This window comes from Lepidochelys olivacea (genome assembly GCF_965140295.1).
Source record: "Lepidochelys olivacea isolate rLepOli2 genome assembly, chromosome: 1".
Lineage (NCBI taxonomy): Eukaryota > Metazoa > Chordata > Testudines > Cheloniidae > Lepidochelys > Lepidochelys olivacea.
This window is the reverse complement of record NC_140411.1, coordinates 145,202,662-145,224,591: the sequence shown is the minus strand read 5'-3', so window position 1 is coordinate 145,224,591 and position 21,930 is coordinate 145,202,662. Positions and strand designations below refer to the sequence as shown.

Genomic DNA, 21,930 nt, shown 5'->3' with positions numbered 1-21,930 from the left:
TTTCTGTCAGAATCTTCAGCTTCTCCCAGGCACCACAGGCCATTAGATACATAGCAGAAACATAACCAGTTGCCTGCAGCATAGAATAGACTTCTATCTAGATTCTTTATGCCATGTCCATCAGTACCTCAGGACAGCAAAGCCTGTGATGGACATATTTGGCATCACATGGAAATAATAGAGAAGTGATAGTCTCCTTAATCCAAGGGGAGAATCATTTTGAAATCTATAAATCTGAACTGAATGCATAGAATGGAGACCAATTGGTGGAAAGGATGGAGACCTGGGAAGCTTTGTGTTATACCTAGGGTACAATTTGACCCAGGAAAGAGGTGCTCCACAATATTAGGGAGGAGCTTTTAACCTGTACCGGACAAAGAGCAAAATTCATCCCTGCACAAATGACCAGGCATTACAGACACTTGTTGGAATGATAATAATTAATGGGACACAGTAATACTAGGGTACAAGTTGTGCACCACTTACATTCACCTAAACCCTGATTTGAGGACCTCAGCAGCTGCAAGCTGGCATGCCCTATAAGTAGTCTGTTGTGGGTCCTTTGCACAGGTGAAAATTTCACCCAGAATTAAGCTGTAAGGGGGCGTTTTTTTGTACAGCATTAATGATGATTTATTCATTTGGGTTTTTTACAGCACCCAGGCCTACTAGGCATTGTATAGTACAAAGAGAAAGCCTTTGTCCCCAGACTGAAGAAGCTTATGTGATAAATGCATATTAAGTTATTATCAATCAACATTTCTTTCCCTCATGCAGTCTGAGTTTACAATTTTTTTCTGATTGTAATTGAAAGTAAGTGTGATGCTAGGCTACTACATGCAGTATTTGTGGCAAAGATATCAATGATGACAGCTCTTACAGTTTTAAAATATTTGGAATTGTAAATTAAGTTGTTCCTCCCCCCCACTCTGCCCTGAAAGCAAACTGATCAGTGAAAGTTGTTTGTTTCCAATATAACAGCAGTATCTGAGGGTGCTTGTTTGGGGTGCCCCAGGTCATTATTTCCCCTAAAACAAGTCACAACAAGTAATCCATGTCTTGCAGCAGCAATGGCAGCAGCAGAAGTGGAAAGCCTAGTTTATATCTGTTTTTGCGGACATTCCTCAAGGCAACTGAGGAGCACACTGCCCTTCAAAATTACAATCACCTAGACTTATTTACAAGCACAGAAACGGAGCTTTAGGATATTAAACTGCAATTTTAGCAATTAAAGAAGAAAACTGAAGGAAAAATGTAAACAGTACAAAGAGTCTCTAATAAGGTTGTGTGCTTATTCAGGCACCTCTTGCTTCTCTCAATAATAATGTTTTCTAGGGATATATTTGGAATGAATTGAAAGAGGTAAGAAATCGACAATTGTGAACTGTTCAAGTGTGCCACCTAGTGGCACTCATTTGTACTATAATGAAATCCACATGAATACTTGATATGACACAATAATCATCTTGTATACACTTTACAAGCTTTTTACACCTTGTCACTAATTATATACTGTGGAGATTAACCAATAGAATGTGAGATTGCTTAAAAATCAATGTGTTTTTCTATAACAGCCAACATCTTATGATAAAGAAGAAATCAGATTGAACCCTCTATATCTGATGAATCTGCATAACCCATGAAGAATTACAATCTGGGGCTATTTTAATTAGTAAATTAGTGACACTAAGGACTGGAGAAACTCTGACTTCCAAAGCTATCCATTTCTGTGAAAGATTCATATATTATCTTGTTGCCCATTGCCATTTAGTAATTTACATAAGAATTTAAACATGTGTTCAGAGGACCTGACAAAAGTATGGTGAACCAAAGCTAGGTAAGAGGTAATCTTAGCTGAAATGGGGTGAAGAAGTAGATTTTTTTTCAGCCCTAACTTTCTCACTCCTGATCCTGGGAAGAGTTTGGCAAGTGTTTAAGTTTGCTCAATTGAATAGTTCTGTTCAAGTCACTGCATTTACACATGTGTAAATTTTTGCATGCTCAGGGAGTTAGGAACCTAAACACCTTTGAGGAGCTGATCCTGAAATAGTATGCATTTTCTAAGTTGCAGTAGGCTCTTAAAGATACTTCTAGGAAAAAGGCTGCATAAGAACGGCCCTTCTAGGTCAGACCAAAGGTCCATCTAGCCCAGTATCCTGTCTTCTGACAGTGGCCAGTGTTAGGTGCCACAGAGGGAATGAACAGAACAGATAATCATCAAGTGATCCATCCCCTGTCGCTCATTCCCAGCTTCTGGCAAACAGAGGCTAGAGACACAATTCCTGCCCATCCTGGCTAATAGCCATTCATGGACCTATCCTCCATGAATTTATCTAGTTCTTTTTTGAACCCTTTTATGGTCTTGGCTTTCACAACATCCTCTGGCAAGGAGTTCCACAGGTTGACTGTGTGTTGTGAGAAGAAATGCAGTTTTTTGTATACTTTGATGTGATTGTTATACAACTATTTGTCTTTGCCTTTCTATATATGAGTACAGCTCATTTGAAACTAGTAAAATAGGCAAAAAATGAACAGCATGCCATTCACTTTTCTTCTAGCAGGGATGACCGCCTTATACCAGATTTAGTAAATAATGTGTCAAACTTTACTGCGGCAACTCCTGTGTTAAGCCACTCACAGTTAAGATGTTGAAAGAAAAGACAAGAGCGGCTGGAAAGAGAGATCCAAAAAATATATACGTTTAAAAATCACTTTAAAAGTCTATTTTGTTGATAAATTGTGTGGTAAAGCAATTGATTATACTCCAGTTTATTATTAAATATATTCAAGAGACCAAATAACCAATGTCAGTCTTGTTTATTGTTAAAAGCCAATAATAATATAGTACAGGAAACCAATTCAATATAATACTAGTCTCTGGGAAGCCATCTTGTGCATCACTGTTACATTCACCTTACACAGGAAGTGCTCCCAAAGTTAAACATTTTAGCTGGTAGTATGTATAGGATGATTTTACAAGTCACTAAAATTCAACCCATCAGTTTGTTTTGGTTCCTTTCCTTATCTTTCTTTTGTATACTAATATTGCAGGCACTGGTCCATGAAGGAACCTTCTATGTTTGTATGATTGTATCAAGGTTGGACTGTCATGTATCTTATCCTCTTCCTTTGAGATGTTGCAGTAGGAGCCTGTAAGAGTAACTTCCTTTCTGTTGCTATGCTAAAGCACTCATCTGTCCTGATATTGATAACTTCCATATTTTCTCAAGCCAAAACTCACTTCGATCAGTGCAAGGGATTCTTAGAATAAGTGACCAGGGTTATATAAAAATCATGGCTAATTTAGGCTATAACGCTAAACTATTTGTGCTTAATGAATACTAATATATGTGGATAATTGTGTGTGTGTATATATATATATATACATACACACACACATATATATAACACACACACGCACTAGTCAGCATATCTTGGTCAATTTTTTGTAACAAATTTAATTTTTTTAGGCTGAAAAATCAGGATGTATTATTAAGAGACTGGCAGCTATAGTCAATTTACAGCTAAAATATATATGAAGACTATTGATATGTTTGCATATTATCTAGAAATTGTTTCCAACAATAGTTCCATGCTGTCATTTATATGTTAGATTGTTCATATATAACCAGGAGTAGGCTTTTCATCTGGCATTAGCAACTGTATCAGCCTATTGTCTGTCTATGTTTTGTTTGCTACTTTTGTACTTAATTCAATCAAATCTTTCTAAATCAAAAACTGATCTTTTTCCCTGCGGTATCTTTTCTATTTTTGCAACTGGAGAAGCATCTCAAGATTTAATCAAGTCTCAAACAATAAGTGAACAAATACTTAGTAGAATGATTTACTAGTCAGACGCCTGTAGTTGTAATTTTCTGCTTGCTGATGACATCTGCTTCATTAATATCATTAATATCTTTTATATACCAAAATATGAACTTCCAGAACCAAGTGCTGATTTAAATCCTGTGTAGCAGGATACCTACCTGGTTATTATAATTGGCCTGCTACACAGGATTTAAATCAGCACTTGGATGAATCAGCACTTCATCGGATGAAGTGAGCTGTAGCTCACGAAAGCTTATGCTCAAATAAATTGGTTAGTCTCTAAGGTGCCACAAGTCCTCCTTTTCTTTTTACTAAGTATTTGTTCACTTATTGTTTGAGACTTGATTAAATCTTGAGATGCTGCTCCAGTTGCAAAAATAGAAAAGCTACCGCAGGGAAAAAGATCAGTTTTTGATTTAGAAAGATTTGCCTCAAGGTGAAATTCATCAGGGCCAAGTCCCACTTATGCTCTCAAAATAGGATTAACATAAAGCATAGAACACCACACTAACCCTCTGCCCAGGGGTGAGTTTCACCCCGGGAGCTTTGGGCTTATACTATGAAGGGCTTTATTGCCACTTGTACACCACTGTAACTGTGCTGGGTGCTTTATGGATGGATACAAAATGTTGGCTGAGATTTTCAAAGTTGAATAGGGCATTGAGCCAAACAATTGCCTTTGAAAATTGTAGCTATTGCCCCTGCCTCAAACGGTTTACAGTCTAAGGGCCCCAAATAGTTTCATTTGAGTATATTTACTATGGTGGATAGTACCCCTGAAGTCAGTCGCAGGTTTGCGGTATCAAGTGCCAAGTGACGACACAACATGAGAAGGGGGTGTAACAAAAATCAGGGATAGGGACCGCAAGAGGTAAATAGAATAATGGAGGTTTCAGAGTAGCAGCCGTGTTAGTCTGTATTCGCAAAAAGAAAAGGAGTACTTGTGGCACCTTAGAGGCTAACCAATTTATTTGAGCATAAGCTTTCGTGAGCTACAGCCCACTTCATCGGATGCATAAAAAATCGGAGGCATCTGATGAAGTGAGCTGTAGCTCACGAAAGCTTATGCTCAAATAAATTGGTTAGAATAATGCAGGTACTCGTGTTAACATTGCAGAGCTTGAGGGCTTTGTGGTTAGTTTTCAAATTAAGCCATCACAATGAGGGACAACTTAGGTTTACAGGGCCATGAAGAAGGTACTTTTTAAAGAGAGGCTGAGTAGAGGAGGAGGAGGCAGCAGCATGGCACAGCAGGCCAGGGAGGGGGTTCCTGGTAGAAGGGGATACATAGATGATGCTCAGAGGTAAGAAGAGGAGAGGGAAATAGAGTGGGTGGATGTTCTTAACTTAGTCTCACAAAAATATTCCATCCAGGATGGGAAAGTAGACAGGACCCAATATAACGGATACATTAACCAGAGGCCTGATTCTGCCTTCATTCAGACAGGCAAAATTTCAAGAGCATTGCACCAATGAAAGAACTCAATTTAGCCCTAAGTTGCCCATTTTAGTTTTGCTAGTGGGGAGACCTGTTCAGTCAGAACTGTCCTGAGCGCAATAATTTATTTCTCATGGAGTATGAAGTTGGCATTAGATGATAGCTCAGTTCAGACCCACTCCATTTCTTTGAAGTAAAAGAAATTATAGAAATTCTCCAAACAAGGGACCTGAATTGCACCCAATTCTCCCATCAAGTCTACATGTGATTGCAATGTGATCTGCAGCTGGTGGGGGTGGGCTCAGCGAGGGTGGATGTTCCACATAAAGAAGAGAAAATGTTTACCTAAATGTTGCAAAAAAATAAAATAAAAAAAACCCCAAGTCATGAAACCTCACTTATGACTCTTAGAATCTTACATTCAGCAAACTGCCTGTAACCAACGCAACCAAATCAAATGTGCAAGATCTGTATTATATGTAGCTCACAGGTAGCAGCTGCTGATGGCATTGACAAAAGCACATAGACACACAGTGACCGTGCAACAGATGAATGGATAATGGAACTGCAGTCCGGAATCCAAGCAGAAAAATAATCCATACCTAATGAGATACCCTAAAGCAGATGTGCATGAGAAGAGATTGGACAGATGATGCAAATAGGAATGTTAACAGCTCCCACTGTTAACATCCTATCCAATGACACTGCCCACACAGCATTAATGTTGCTGGACAGCCATACACATGTATGATTGGCAACAGCATTTTCATGGAGAGTGGAAATTTAGTTTACATTAATTTAGAAATACAGTAAAAAAGACCAAGGCCCAAACCCATAACATCTATTTGACCTATTCAGAACACATTGGTTAAATGAAACATTAATTCAAAAGTAAAGTGCCCCCACACTAGTTACACACCCCTGAATGATAAACAGTACACAACCCTACACAGATGACTTCCAATATATGCATAGTCAGTAGACCAGTAATGTGACCAGCATATAAATAATAGACTTTTTACTATCTTAGTCACTGATCCACCCCAAGTCCTCCCAGGGATTAGTAACCCTACCCAGGCACCAATTTCTGCTGAGGATCCAGTACATTCAGAGTGAATGAGGTGCAAGTTAAAGCTACCTTAAGCAGTTTTCAATTGCCTTTTTTTTAAAAAATGTTGTTTCTCAAGGGGAACATAGTTAATGAAGACTTGGATGTTGCCCATCTGCTGCCGTTGTCTATGAACAGACTGCGTACACCACTTTCTGAGTCCCCTTGCTCACGACAAGAACATGACTAGTCCTCTCATGAATTGAGCTAGCACCCTTTTGTCAAAAACCTATTCTGTACTAGACAGGCCAATGAATCCCCTGGACTAGTGTAGGTTTAATAATCTAGAGATTAAATCCTGTTCTTCTGCTAATCCCTTAAACCATCTGTCATAAATATAAAGGGAAGGGTAAACACCTTTAAAATCCCTCCTGGCCAGAGGAAAAACCCTTTCACCTGTAAAGGGTTAAGAAGCTAGGATAACCTCGCTGGCACCTGACCACAATGACCAATGAGGAGACAAGATACTTTCAAAGCTGGAGGCGGGGAGAAACAAAGGGTCTGGGTCTGTCTGTGTGATGCTATTGCCGGGGACAGAACAGGAATGGAGTCTTAGAATTTAGTAAGTAATCTAGCTAGATATGCGTTAGATTATGATTTCTTTAAATGGCGAGAAAATAAGCTGTGCTGAATGGAATGGATATTCCTGTCTTTGTGTCTTTTTGTAACTTAAGGTTTTGCCTAGAGGGATTCTCTATGTTTTGAATCTAATTACCCTGTAAGGTATTTACCATCCTGATTTTACAGAGGTGATTCTTTTTACTTTTTCTTCTATTAAAATTCTTCTTGTAAGAAACTGAATGCTTTTTTCATTGTTCTTAAGATCCAAGGATTTGGGTCTGTGGTCACCTATGCAAATTGGTGAGGATTTTTAATCAAACCTTCCCCAGGAAGGGGGGTGCAAGGTTTTGGTGAGGATTTTGGGGGGAAAGATGTTTCCAAACGACTCTTTCCCAATAATAAACCCGGTTAGACGTTTGGTGGTGGCAGCGAAAGTCCAAGGGCAAAAGGTAAAAGAGTTTGTACCTTGGGGAAGTTTAACCTAAGCTGGTAAAAGTAAGCTTAGGAGGTTTTCATGCAGGTCCTCACATCTGTACCCTAGAGTTCAGAGTGGGGAAGGAACCTGGACACCATCCAATACTGCTACATAGATAGCATTCCAAAAGAAGAGTTACCATGCATTTGTATATTCATATTTCAGTAAGGTGATTCTGCAAGAGAATAGAAATTCCATAAGAATTGTCCTATTGCAATCTAGAGGCTTCAAACCAAGGCCCTGGTCTAACAACAAGGTTCACCTAAACAGATCTCATTACAGGATTGGGCCAGTAATTCGGGGAGGGTGGTGGAGAAAACAGATTAACAAGTGAGAGTGGGGAAATAGAGAAATCTTCATTCAAAATTAGTGGCCTGTAGCAAATGAAGTCCAAGTCTGAGGCCCATGTTGCTTATCCACACTAACACTAAGAGATACAAGTAAATATAAAATTAAGTTTACTACATAAAAAACATCAGACATTATGCATTCAAGACCTCCTGAAAGTATGGCAACAAACAAAGCTCTTGGGGAACATAGATCACACCCTCTCTCATTCCAAGGAAACTAATCCTTTACCCATTAGCCTTCACATAGGTTTAGATGTTATACCATGTGGTAATTATTTCCGAATCACAAGTGCAAACACTCACCCTGATTGGAAAATTAGCAGATTTCAAACTCAGGTAATTTGCCCCTAATGAGGAACTTGTTGAACTGAATTTAACAATTAGCTCATACCCTTTCCTGGCTGTGTGTGACAGGGCTACAGAAAGGCTTAGAAACTCACCTATTCAAAGATTTTCAGTGAAAACCCAGAAATATTATCCTACTTCTCTACGTAGCCTTTAGACTGATAGTTCAAGGATTATGGTCCTTGAAGAGCTGGCTGATCACATGATCCTGGCTCGCCTCCTTGTTTCCAGTTGCTAAACTGCATTAAAAGATGCTAAAAAAACCCCACATTACTTCCCTAATGTTACTTTTCCACATGAGCAGCTGCTGTAGTTGCCAGATGGGTGCTGTGCAATTAGGTATCAGAGAAGAGGCGGTCCATATACAGTTGTGAATGGCAGAACACAACAGTCAATGCAAGGGGAAATGTCCACAAGATAATCTCACTGTTAAATTGTGATCTACACTAGAATTGGCTGAAAACCTTTGAAATTTCACCAGTTTTGTTTTTTGTTTTTTGGGTTTTTTTTTAATTTGTCAACATTTGGGGAAAGCATTTGCTCTTTTCAAACAAGCGTTTTACAGCGGTTAACATTTTACAGCAATTGGGAACTCTGATGGAAAAGTTTTCAATTAGATTCGCAAGTTTTCAATCCCTGTCCTACAGTGGTGCAGCCCTGGCATACCAAGAGCTTTATCATTTGTCACTGTATATATATCACTGTATATACATCAGTATATGCCCAGAGAACACGTCAGCAAGTCAAAAAAAGGACAACATGCAGCGGAGAAAGGGTAAAGAGAATCTTTTGCAAAAAAACAAAGGACACTTGAGAGATACACCTGTACGTGCTGCCTCTTTGACTGCCTTTGTGCTGAAGCAGTAGGTATTTTAATAGAAGCTGAGATTCTGAGGCGTGAAGAATGCCATATTTATGTAAGGAGACTGTAGAGCTTGCCTACCTATGAGGTTGCACTTTGACCTCTCAGAAACTACATTAGGGTGTGCCTTAAAGAGAAAAGAGCACAGGAGTATTCTGTATATTTTCTCTTATGAATCAACTGTATAAAGGTCCACTTCTCACACCAATTCCACAGGCTGGAAAAATTGATCTAGATGACCTCTCACCCAAAGATTATGCAGGCTGGAGATTTGAACACAGCAAACAGCAAATCATTGTATTGCTCTGCCTAATAAGTTATCTTCTCCTCGAGGTGGAATGAAAAAGAAAACTACCCACTTTGTGGAGGTGCTGTGGAGGTGCTGGTTCCCCCTCTGTACAATAATGGTAGGATTAGCTGGTTCCCCCTCTGTACAATAATGGTAGGATTAGCTAGTTGGTACACAGTTTTAAAGGACTTTCAAAATATGCAACAAAATGGTGCATATATTCTGCTTTTCACTCATCACTCTTAAATTGCTTTATAAAAATGTGTGTCTATTTTACATTGGCGATGCAGAGACACAAGCAGATTAAATAATTTGCCTGGGGCCAGAAGGCAAATCAGTGGTAGGGTCAGGAAGAGAATCAGGGTCCAAAATAGTTAAGAGACTGTACAAAAAGAGTAAAGATGATAAATGGCAATGTATCAGTTTGGGGGAAAAAGAGCATAGGGATCTGTGGTCTTTATTTACCAGTCATGATCTGCTGGAGAGGATAAACATGACAGTAATGATGTTTGCAAAATATATTATTTAACTTAGTCTCCCTATACATTACCCCACCTGCCCTCTCCACTCTACCAATGACACCAGCCTCAGTACTCCTGTTATGTCCTTCTCTCACAGATGGCCGCATCTCTGAGGCCTTTTTCATGCTACCCTTAAGCTTAGCATGCTCTTCCCTTCCCTGTTCCAGCATTGCCAATGCTTGTGAGTTTATTACAATATTTGGTGGTTTTCCTAAAGGCCCAGCCCCTGGATTCATGGGATTACCAGGGAACCTCAGATTTCATTTTTTAAAAAGTAAGTTTCCACTCCTTATAACTGTGGAGAAAAGCCTGAAAGCATGAACCCTAAAGGCTCAGAAAGCAGAAGGCAAATAAATTATTTTTCAAAAATCTCATGATTTTAAAGCCAAGTTCCTGATTTTGGGGGCCCGACTTGTGGTTTTTTGAAAATATGGGGATGGCAATGCTGCTGGGCCCAACCGCCTTGATCTTGCTGCAGCATCTGTGAAGGTGCAATTGCAGGGTCAGCGCCTGAGCTGCCCCTCCCTCACCACATCCAAACCATTCTAAAAAGGCACTTCTGCCATCTCACCTATTAGCAGTGAGGGGGAAGAAAAATAACAATAAAAAGCCCAAATTGTCCACGCATGGCCACACCTTGCTATACAACCACACAAGAACTGTACTGTCACTCTTGTCCTTTTCTGTTTATTATTCTCCTCAGTCTCACTAGTTTTCCAAATGCTTACAACATTTTAACCTTTGATTGCATGTCCCCTGCACTTCTCGCTCCAGTTCTTTGTTTAATATGGATGGTGCTTTTTATCATCACAAAAGGCATGATAAAAATATCTCTCCTTTCTTATATGACAATCTGAAGCAGGCTTGGCATCAAAGATATGAGATGTTCACCCCGAGATATCTCATTTTATGGCAGCTGTTTGAAATTTGACTCATGGAACTTGAAGATCAGTTACTCTCCGTCCAAGAGAGCCTTGACATTATAGTATTTGTAAACCTTTAACATCACAAATACACACCATTGGAAGCAAAATGTTCTTACTCATTGAGATGTGATTGTTACCAGAGTGAGGAGAAAGCACCTCAGAATGCTGGAGGTCGAGCTAGGAGGCAAGACACATTACAAATATAAAGTAGAACAAATGGTCCTGTTTTATTTTTGGATAATTAAAATAAAACATTAACAACAACAAAAATGATACATTCTGCCACTTTCATGATCATTTTGGCTCTATTCAGGAAAGCATTCCTATTCAGGAAAACACTTAAACACATGCTTAAAATTACGCAAGACCTGTTCTGACCTAATTAGGGTTATACATAAGCATGTGCATAAATGCTTTTCAGAATTGGGGCCTTGGGCCCAGATCCTCAACGGTATTTAGGTTCCTAACTTCAACTGATTTCAGTGGAAATCTGTCTTCTTAGTTGCCAGCGCAAAAGTCCACTTAATCCACTTGCTAATCACTGCCTACGCTGTAAATTTCATTGCTCAAATATGCAGTGTAGCTGTAGTTGTGTCAGTCTTACCTTGAATGGTCGCTTAGAGTATATGCTAACTACTTATGCTCAGGAGTCTGTTCCACCTTGCATTTAGCTGTGACGCTGGAGTACCTTTCCCAGACCTAGAGAAGAGCTCTGTGTGGATCGAAAGCTTGTCTCTCTCACCAACGGAAGTTGGTCCAATAAAAGATACTAGCTCACCCACCTCATCTTTCTATTGCTCAAATATGACACATGAATAATAGTAGAAGTATTAAAAATCTACTCTAAAAGCATAATAGCTAAAGAGACTCTCATGGTTAAACTAAGCTCACATTTATATTTTAAAATATAAATCTATTTTAATGAGCATTTCAGATATGTGATTGTGACAAATGCTTGGTTGACAGTGATGGAAAATGAAGCCTTCTCTCCACAGAATAGGTTAATCAGAGGCAGTATCAATATAGGCTTCTTGCTTTGCCCAGATAACACACCTTTAACTGTGTGTGGGAAGATCCAAGTCATTCAGTCTCCATGCCTGTTCCCAACACTTGATTTGAGTTCTAAATCCCCATGTATACTAGGAAATTGATCAGTTAGTAGCAACAGGTCCCAGTGAAGCAATGCTGAAAGCCATTGAATGTAATGTATGGAACAAAACAATTTTCAACATCATTAGAGAAAAAGCATGACTTTTGAAAACGATTTTGTCCCATTTGCACGAGCAATTAAATTGTTTCCAATCCCAATTCATGAGAAGACTTGTTGGCTCTAAATAGTCTATTTTCCCCATTTGGGGTCCCAGGAAGTCACAGCCAGCCACAATAAAACACTAGCAAATGCCATCTTATGTGGATAGGTATTAGATTACAACTATGGGAGTAACTATGCTAACTGCTGTGGTTAAGTATCTATGGCCTTGTCTACACTTAGAAAATATATCATGTTAGAAAACGTGCTAAATAACAAGATGTTAAACATGCTTTGGCATATAGCATGGACAAGTACAATCGTGTTTAAAAAGTGTAAGCTGGTCATGATTAACCTTAGTGGGAGAATCTAGAAGCTAAGTCATATCTGATATTATGTATTTAAAACAGATACATTTTCCTAGTGTATATATGGTCAAAGCATCCATGCCCAATGTGAACTAGAGAAGCCAGAAGAGACTGAGAAGGAGCTGAATGCTGGTCTCTCATGACACACACAACTCCTGACAGCTTACTAAACATTACATGGTGTCAGAAGTTATATCAAACCAAAATGGAGCAATTAGCCTCCTCAAAGAACACTGGATTTCCAGGGACCCCTTATGATAGATGGAAATTCACTGAAATGAGACTAACCAATGGGTGTCAGTGATGGCAGTATTTGGACCAACAAGTCTAAAAACAGTCTAAGTCTTAGTGCAGTGTTTCTTAAACTGGGGGTCCTGACCCAAAAGGGGGGTCACAAGGCTATTGTGGGGGGGTCATGAGAGCGGCATCTGCTGGCAAGGTGCCCAGCTCTGAAGTAAGCAGCAGAGCAGAAATAAGGGTGGCATGGTATGGGAGCAGGGATGTCAGAGCTTGAAATACTTTCAAATGGCAGCCCAGCAAAAAAAGTTTGAGAACCCCTGTCCCTAGTGGGCTTCAGGATGGCTCAGGATTGGGGGTGAGGGGGGAGCAATTATTTGAAAATGATTCCTGTTAATAAAAATACTTAGCTTTATAGAAAAATGTGTATACATTATCTCAAAGCGCTTCACAAAGATAGTTAAGTATCATTATCCCCATTTTACAGATGGGGACACTAAGGCACAGCAGGTCAGTGGCAGAGCACAGAACATAACCCACCTCTCCTATCTCCTAGTCCCATACCCGATCCATTGGATCACACTGCTTCCCATGGGGAGGACTATTGATAGCTATTATTAAATAGTCATGAATGGTTACTGTGTGCTTACTGGTATAAAACAGTGGTTCTCAACCTGGGACATGCATAACCCTGAGGGTACGCAGAGGTCTTGCAGGGGGTACATCAAATCATCCAAGGTATTTGCCTAGTTTTACAACTGGCTACATAAAAAGCACAAGCGAGGTCAGTCCCAATTTAAATTTCATACAGACAAATGAGAAAGTAAACAATTTTTCAGTAATAGTGTGCTGTGACACTTCTGTACTTTTATGTCAATATTGTAAGCAAGTAATTTTAAGTGAGGTGAAACTTGGGGTATGCAAGACAAATCAGACTCCTGAAAGGGGTACAATAGTCTGGAAACATTCAGAATCACTGGTATAAAAAAGACAGGAAAAAGTGACAGCCCTCACCCAAAGAGCTTATCATTACTGAGTTGGATATCGCATGCAGGATGTGTTGGGGTCTGAGAGGATATATTTACTGAGGTATGTTAGCTGTTGTGGGTTTGGTGAGAAGAGTGAGAGTTGAGGAGGGATTTGAACAAAGAGAGGGTGGGCACCTGAAGTGTTGGAACAGGGAGAGAGCTCCAAACACAGAGGTGGCTACACGAAGTGAGGAAAAAAACAAAAAGAGTGAGTCTCCAGTGTTGCCGCATTATATAAAGACCATAATGTGTGCAAACCTGTATTTTATCAATTCACATTTACACTGCAGGGTTCAAACAAGCTGATGGGACCCAAACTGTCTGACAACTGCATGAAATTATATGGAGACAGAAATCTCTCACTCTGTGTATGTATCTCTGGAAAATAAGGAGGTTTATCCTCCCACTTTTCGGTCCTTTCTGTCCAGGTCACAGGAATTTATACCAGAAGCTGTTCCAGCTTGGAAATCTGCTATTTGCAGTATAAGGATATAAAAGTTGCAATGGACGTCCCCTCAAGTAAAGCATATACATTAATCAGGATCTTGCCATGGGCAAGCTGAGTTGGGCTACAAGTATTGTCCCAGCTTTCACAAGACAGCACATCTGTCCACCTTCTATACATTTTGGGTTCCATCTTCAATAAATTTGCTATTTAGGTTGATCTTGGTGTTCTGTTTGTTGTCGCTAGTTTCCTGGTCAGTGCACTCTGGAAGTTCCAGATCATCATATCTTTTCCTATACACCACCCTTGAGATCAGTGTTATCAGAAACATTTCCATTATGAGGAGCTGTTGATTCATATCTGGCAAAAAAAAAAAAAAAGAAAAGAAATCACGTCAGAATTGGGGAAGAAGAGAACAGTAGGTTTAACTCATCCCCATTTGCCCAAAGGGCACAGGCACTGACTTTTATTTTTCCCTGGGGGTGCTCCACCCCTGCTCTGCCCCAAGGCCCTGCCCCGACTCCACCGCTTCCCCTGAGGCCCCACCCTCGCTCCACCTCTTCCCACCCCCGCTCCGCCCTCTCCCTGAAGCTCTGCCCTCGCTTTGCCTCTTCCCGCCCCCACTTCAACCGCTCCTGGGGGCCCCCACCCACCCGCCGCTCGCTGCTCTCCGCTGAGAGCTCCCCCCAGCCGCCAAACAGCTGATTGGGGTGCCACCGAACAGCTGTGGCTGGTGGGTGCTGAGCACCCACTATTTTTTTCCATGGATGCTTTAGCCCTGGAGCACCCACAGAGTCAGCACCTATGCCAAGGGAAGCAGCTTCCTCCTAAGCCAGCAAGTGGCTGTTGTAGCCCAGGTGGGATTCACCCCTGCAGAGGGTAGCCAGGATTTTCAGGCTAAGCTGCCAAAGAGCCACAGAAGCTCTAGGCAAAAGTTGCCTTGGGATGGGTTGAATCAGCACATCTCCTGGATGCCCAGGCCTCCCCCCTCCCTAGCAAGAGTTGGCTTGGGGAGGGTGGGGGGAAGGTTCCTTGCTCCTGGCTCCTTCCAAGGATGAGACTGGTGCTACTGCCTCCCATTTCTGGGTGGAGTTGCTGCTGGGAGCCTTGCTTCAGGGTTACACTGCTGGGAGATGGGAGTGAATAAGGTCTAAAGCCTGGTTTACACTTAAAAGTTAGGTCAACATAGCTATGGAGCTCAGGGATGTGAAAAATTCACGGCCCTGGGCGCCCTAGCTATGCCAACTTAACTCCTGATGTAGATGCGGCCTTGCTGATGGAACAATTTTTCCACTGACCTAGCTATCACCACTGAGGCAGGTAGATTACCGACTTCAATAGAAAAACCTTTTTCATCACTGTAGGATGCATCTACACCAGTGGTCCCCAATCTGTGGGGCACGCTGTGACATTCTGTATCCCAAAGTAACACCTTGGTGCCCCCATAGTCACCAGTGTTATAGAATTGCAACAAATCTTGTACAAAATATGTCATGTAAGGTGTCAATGGAAAAGGTATGGTTTGCTGATTATGATTATCCTATTTGTATGCATGTATCATTTTTGTATCTGAAGTTATGAATATTGACTATGGGCCAGTATTTCAAATGTGTTTACTCCTGGGTAACACCCATAAAGTAGTTTACATCCAGTCTAGCCAACACATTGTGAATGGACTAATCAAGGAAAGGGCCCATCAATAAACACAATGGGCCATGGGAAAAGCTTTTCCCCACCCAATGGACTTTCCTGTGAACGTTCTAGCCAGAATATGGGTAATGGCCCCTGCTAGGACTCATCCAAGCATGCAAGGGCATGTGGCTTGATCATGTGACACTGGACTCCATCTTGTGCCTGTACTTTACTGTACAAACTGTGCTGGGGACTTTGCTTGGAACAAAGAAGTTCCCTCCACATTGAAGAAGCTATATAAGGGGGAAGTGACATCATTACTGGGCCTCACTCCTCCTACAACAAAGCACCTTAGGAACAAAGACTGACTTGGGGATGTAGTCCCAGTCTGAAGGGATTTATAGCCTGTGTAAGGAAGATTGTTGGACTGTTTGTAACATCAGGGTGAGGCACTGCTTGATTCAAATCCTGTCTAGTGTACTGAACTTAGATTGCAATTTTGTTTTGTTTTTTCTTAGGTAACCAACTTTGATTTGTACGTTATCACTTACAATCACTTAAAATCTATCTTTCTATAGTTAATAAATCTGTTTTATATTTTTTACCTAAAACAGTGTGTTGCTTGAAGAGCAAAAGGGAAATCCGCTCAGGGTTGGTGCACTGGCCTCTCCACACTGAAGGCTGGACTGGGATATAAACTTACACTGGTCAGGCTTTTGACCAGAGCAAGATGGTAAGGCTCTGGGGTCCTAGGCTGGAGAGCTAGTCGGGGGACTGGCTGGAGCCACTCTATTGCTAGTCCATGAGTGGATAGGAAAAGCATTCATGTAACTGCAGCAGTGGGTGTCTCTGTCTGTGAATGTCTGTGTAAGTGCAGGATCTGGAGGGAGCTGCAGCTTGTCCCAGCGTCACAGTGAGTGAGGGAGCCTAGGCTGGTGAGACAGAAGGCTCAGTGATACCCCAGTTCCAGGTTGCACCCTGGGGAAGTCCATCACACCTGCCCCCCTAGGGGGGCACAGAGAAACTTTAGAGAGGCGTGTAGCAGGCCCGGGCCAGCCCCCATGGGAGGGTGGGGAGGGAGCGCCACCCAGCCCAGCTCTGCCCTCAGTCGCTCTCTGCCCTGAGGCCAGCTCCACCTTCAGCCCCAGCTCCTTTGCTGAGCCAATTGCAAGTAATGGAGTAGGGTGGGGCACGGACAGATTCCGTTACGGAACGGGAGAGGCGTGACAGGGAAAGGTTGAGCACCACTGGTCTATACCATGGGGCTGCAGTACCATAACTGTGCTGCTCTAGCGCCCAGAGTGTAGACATGGCCTAACCCTCAGCTGAGTGGTATTTGTCTGTGCTACGGTAACCTTTGAATACCACATCTGATCAATTCCAAAATTTCAGGGAATATTCTAGGCGTCAAAGAGCAGAAAATGGTAAAAAAACAAAAGGGGAAAAACGGGGGACACACCACGCCCCTGGCATCTGGTTAGCAGAGTCACAGCTTCAAGCGCCTCCATAATTTTCTATGGATCAAAGAACCCGCTGATGGTAGCCATTAACACTTTCCAGCCTAACGATGCCCATCTCATCTCTTTCCAGCCTCCCAACCGAGTTTAACATGCCAACAGCCTGAACGATTTATCTCCCAACAGAAAGAAAAGAAATGAGAAATGGGTGGGGAGGGAGGGAAGACCAGACTGGGGGTCTGGGCACACACAATACCTTGTAGGATCAGCTCCTTAATTCTCACTGTTTTGGAGTTCAGATCTCTGTAAAGTGCTCTGTTGCTCATGAAAGCACTTTAGTAAATACATACTTTATCTCCCAGTAGATTTGTGGCTGTCCAACTTCAGAAACCTTTGAAGGGGCCTAATTTTCAAAGGCTCGATGGTCAGTACTTTATGAGATCAGACCCTTTACCACATCTCAGGTTAGACACTCAGAATCACCAGTCATTTTTCAAAATGTACAGTACTGCCAACCTCAAGCATTCAAAAATCATAAGATGGGCCCCAAAAAAACATGAGATAGTTGTTTTTACAATCTCATGATTTTTAATCCTAATATGTGTTGGATTTTTTGTCTTTGACATCTGGTTTCTGAGTCATTATCACTTATCTCTGCAACCAGGAGAGAAAGAAAGGTTTTTCTGGGAAAGCTGAAATGCTCATGTAACTGCAAGATGCCAGGAAACAGATATTTAAGCGAAATGCCAAAATGTCACAAGACACACATTAAAATCGAGAGCGTTGGCAACACTGATTTCCAGGCCTTTATACATTTAAAAAACAACCCTTCCCCACTCTACAGCCCTCCAAAAGAACCTACATGCTCCTCTGGCTGAAGAAGCCAGAGGTGGTGCACAGGGAATAATTCCTTGCAGAGCCAGGATGTTGATGATGGCTGCCTGGAGTTGGCTCAGAATGAGGACAAACTATGAAAAGAAACAAAGAAAAGAAGATTGATGCATCAGTACCACAGAAGGGCTGTAGTTCAGCACAGTGATCTTGCTTTCATGAAGAATATAAACTCCTCTTCCACCTTGTTTCTCCCCTCTCCTCATCTCCTACCCTAAGCCTGCCTCCCCTGCAGAATAAATCTTTTGGTGAAGGCAATATGGCTCACAGCTTGAAAATTAAATCAAACTTCCTAGCTGTAAAAAAGGCTTGACCTCAGCTCTTCGGTCTAAAGGTGCAATGGCTGTGAGGCTGCCATTTGGGGTATCGATCAATATTTACTGCTTCATATCAGAAGCAAACATAAGAAAAATGGAGTCTTACCAGCACTGTAATTATTAATTTGTACCCACCTGTACCAAGGGGACAAGATTCTTCTGTTGCCCTACTCTGGTATGAGGTGTTGGAACACACACACGCGCACACACACAGCAGGCAGATGATGACCGATTCCTGCTAACTCACTGTGGCAGGGGTGACTCTTAAACTGTCCCCTAGTTAGAAAGGAAGTGACTTTTGGTGCAGAAGAAACTAGATTCTAGGACAGAGAGGTCTTTGCAGTGGAACCCAAGCTGGGGAAAGCCAAGCTGGGGGAAGAAAGGGCAGGGTGATGTGTGTGCATTGTTGTTGTTTGAGTAACCAATAAAGCCAAATGTCAGGAAGGGAGTAAGTTTGGACTAAATTCTGTGGACCAGCTTTACAAAGGTGTATACGTGCATTAAGATGCAGATAGGAACCTAGTGGGATTCACAGACATGCTTAAACAGATTAGGGCCCAGATTTTTAAAGGTATTTAGGCACTGCTGTGCTCAATGTTGCAAAATCTAATTGATTTAGGAGCCTAGCTCTCATTTTCAAAAGGGATTTAGACACACACAAGACTAAATCCCATTGACAGTCAATGGGCAACATGTTTAGAATCTGGGCCTAGGTGCCTAACTCTCACTGAAGCCATTGTAGGCACCTGGCCTGCTTAGGTGCTTTTGAAAATCCCATTAGGTCCCGATCTGCATCTTTATGCACCTAAATACCCTTGTAAATCTGGCCTTTTGTGTATAAATTCTTCTTAGAGTAGGCTAGAAACATGGCCTGCTCCCTCAAACTTTTCTTGCACTGTTCCTGACCTGAGAATTTTCCCCCTGAGCTAGTCAGTGTCTCACTAAGAAGTTCTTTCTGAACCCATGTCTCTAGTTGGCGTGTGACCAGAGCATTTTTGAAATTGGTCAGGAAAACTGAGCTTTGCTTACATTTACTGCAGAGCGTTCGCTGTCTCAGCATGTTCCCCGCCCTGCCCACAAAGTAGTCCATCCATAAACAGATGTAAAAATCAAGAAATTCCTTAAGGCCAGTGAGAACAGAATAACATTCAACTGCTTTCTTGGGAACTGATAAGTGTGGAGGAGGGAAAGAAAATCTGTGGTTCAGTGTAAGATTATAAAATCCATTGCATAGGTTAAAATGATCAGAACTCCCCCATGAATACATTTTCCATAAAAATACAAACACAAAAATGTTTTCATTCACCTCCAGTATTATTGTGTTTACTAGTTTAGTGCTGTCAGTGTCCGGGACACAGAGAAAGACTGTTCCTGTCCTAAGGATTTTATAATCTAACGGCCTGAAGCACTTCATATGAGGTGTAATATTCCCTTCTGTGAGTAGTGCCTTGAGTTTAATGGGACTGCTTATGGTAGTAAGTCTGACTACTGAAAGTAAGTGCTGTAGGAGCAGATGCGAAGGCCAGCTGTGATCATGCAAAACAGATTTCAGGGCCACGTCATCAGGATGAATCACCCAATGAAGTAATTTTTAAAAACAAACAAATGCATGTGATCTCAGAATAGAGAGAGTGCTCTAGAGTGTGACACCTCTTAGTCTGTGCTGGCCTTCGCCATATATCTTGGTGGACATCCAAAATATTTAGGGGGCACATATGGAGTATCAGTGACTCACTAGCTTGAAATCGTGTTTAATTCCATGTTGAAGTTAATGTACAGGCTGACTTCAATTAAATAGGGTTGGGGGAACTAGCCTGAAAACTATCATACATAGATCTATACCTGAGAGCAGAATCCAGTAAAAACTACACGCAGCTTTTGTACTGTGTTAGATGGTGAAAATCCTAAATACCAGAGTGAATTTAAAACTATACTGGTCCCAGATCCAAAAAAACGTTGCCATCTCCATCCTGCCAGACAAACGGCAATATCAGATGTGTGTTGCTGGATGGCATCCAGCTGCTGCCTGCCTCCTACCCGTTCCTTCAGGTTGTACTGACATGTACTGACTACTTGTGAGTGTCTCATGGACACAGGCTGCACCTCCTCATTGACAGCATATGGCCAGAGACTACGCAGCCTGCTGTACACTGGCCTAAGCCTTCTCTACACTGAGTGTACAGCCCTAGTGTAGACACACTGTACCAGTGTGTAACCCGTTTGGGGTTTAGAGAGAATGGCCCTTTTAAATCTTTGCCCTGAGGGGAGGAAGGGCTGATTGTTCCAGGAAGAGGAAGTTCCGTTTTGGGAGCGGTGGGCATGGAGAGAAGGGAAACGACAGGGGGATGGGGGTGTCTGTAGCTCCAGACTGCAGCGAGGGGGCCCTCACAGAGTGAAGCAGCCAAGAACCTGCCTGAAACCTGGGAGGGACAGAGCGGCCGATTTGGGACACCCCAGGACAGGAGCCAGGAGGAGCACCATGCCAGAGTGGAATCACCCGAGAAACAGGAGCTGGATTCAGGATCACTGTTGCCCAGAGCTGTATGGTGCCAAGAGTACTGGGGATTGTGACTTTGCACTTGGAATAAGGAGGGAAGCTGTAGCTAGCTAAGTGGGGAGGTTGCCGCTCTGTGTGGGATTGCAGAGTGGCAGAAGAGGGCACTGGAGCAGTTTGTTGGGGAAAGTTCACTGGTGCCCAAGATGACCAGGAGCACCCAAGACTCGCTGCCAGACTGGAACTCTGCCCGGGACTCCTGAACTCTGAGAGCAGACACAGTGCTCGGTGTCTGCCCTTTCAGACTGTGGTACCGCTGGGCCTGTGGGGCCTCGTGGTAGGTGTAATCCTGTTTTACCGCTCCCCCTATCTTCCCTCTTGTTGTTCTTCTCCATTCATCCCCCTGTAAATAAATATTTCCCTCTCCTGTATTCATTGTACTGTTCTGGTGTGTGCGTGTGTTCACATCGGGGGGTATGGAACAACGTGTCCCTGGGGCAGAAGGGACTTTCCCTGCTGTGTTCCTGCGTGCCCCTTTTCCTGGCCAGAGCTGCCTGCAGAGCAGATTCCGTCTTGGCCATGAGGATGCTAAAGTTACAACTTAGTGTGACTTGCACTAGGTCAACTTAGTGAGGTAAACTGGCCCGGTGTGAGTCATGGCATTTACACTAAGGTTTTTCATCGACATAGACAAGGCCTTACAGTACCACCTCCTAGGGATGCCCACGGATGGCAGCAACGCAATAAGAGGATCCTGACTCAATCCTTTCTTGAGGATGGAGGTATCTTTCATGGGTTTCTTTAATATGGAAAATGGATAGAACTAAATCTGGCCCATATCTGGCCCCACTCTATTATTCAGTGGTTTCCTGCCAATGTTTTTATTATTGTCTTATTCTCATTTGTAGACTGGCCAAGAAAAATAACTAACATCACAGAAACAGCAGCATGGTGCAACAATTGAAACAAGAAGAACCACCCCCACGCCCCCCAGTTCCAGAACCCTTCCCATCTTTTAAAGTACACACTAGCATTTTAACATTGTATTACAGGATACACCATGAGGCTTCCTTTATGCTGAGAAAAGAGAGCTCAGCTCTGTGCTATTT

General features: G+C 42.2%; 1 protein-coding gene across 3 annotated transcripts in view; it reads right to left on the bottom strand.

Annotated features, from left to right (window-relative positions):
* Positions 1-10,926: 10,926 nt before the first annotated feature.
* LOC311523177 (organic solute transporter subunit alpha-like) overlaps positions 10,927-21,930 on the bottom strand; it is an 88,072-nt gene continuing 77,068 nt past the window's right edge. For all 3 annotated transcript variants that reach the window (XM_084632939.1, XM_084632941.1, XM_084632940.1), the window contains 2 exons: positions 17,982-18,087; positions 10,927-14,390 (listed from right to left, as the gene is read on the bottom strand). In XM_084632939.1, coding sequence (XP_084489065.1) covers positions 14,203-14,390; positions 17,982-18,087 — 294 coding nt within the window. In that variant the 3' untranslated portion in view covers positions 10,927-14,202. The remainder of the gene's footprint in view (positions 14,391-17,981; positions 18,088-21,930) is intronic.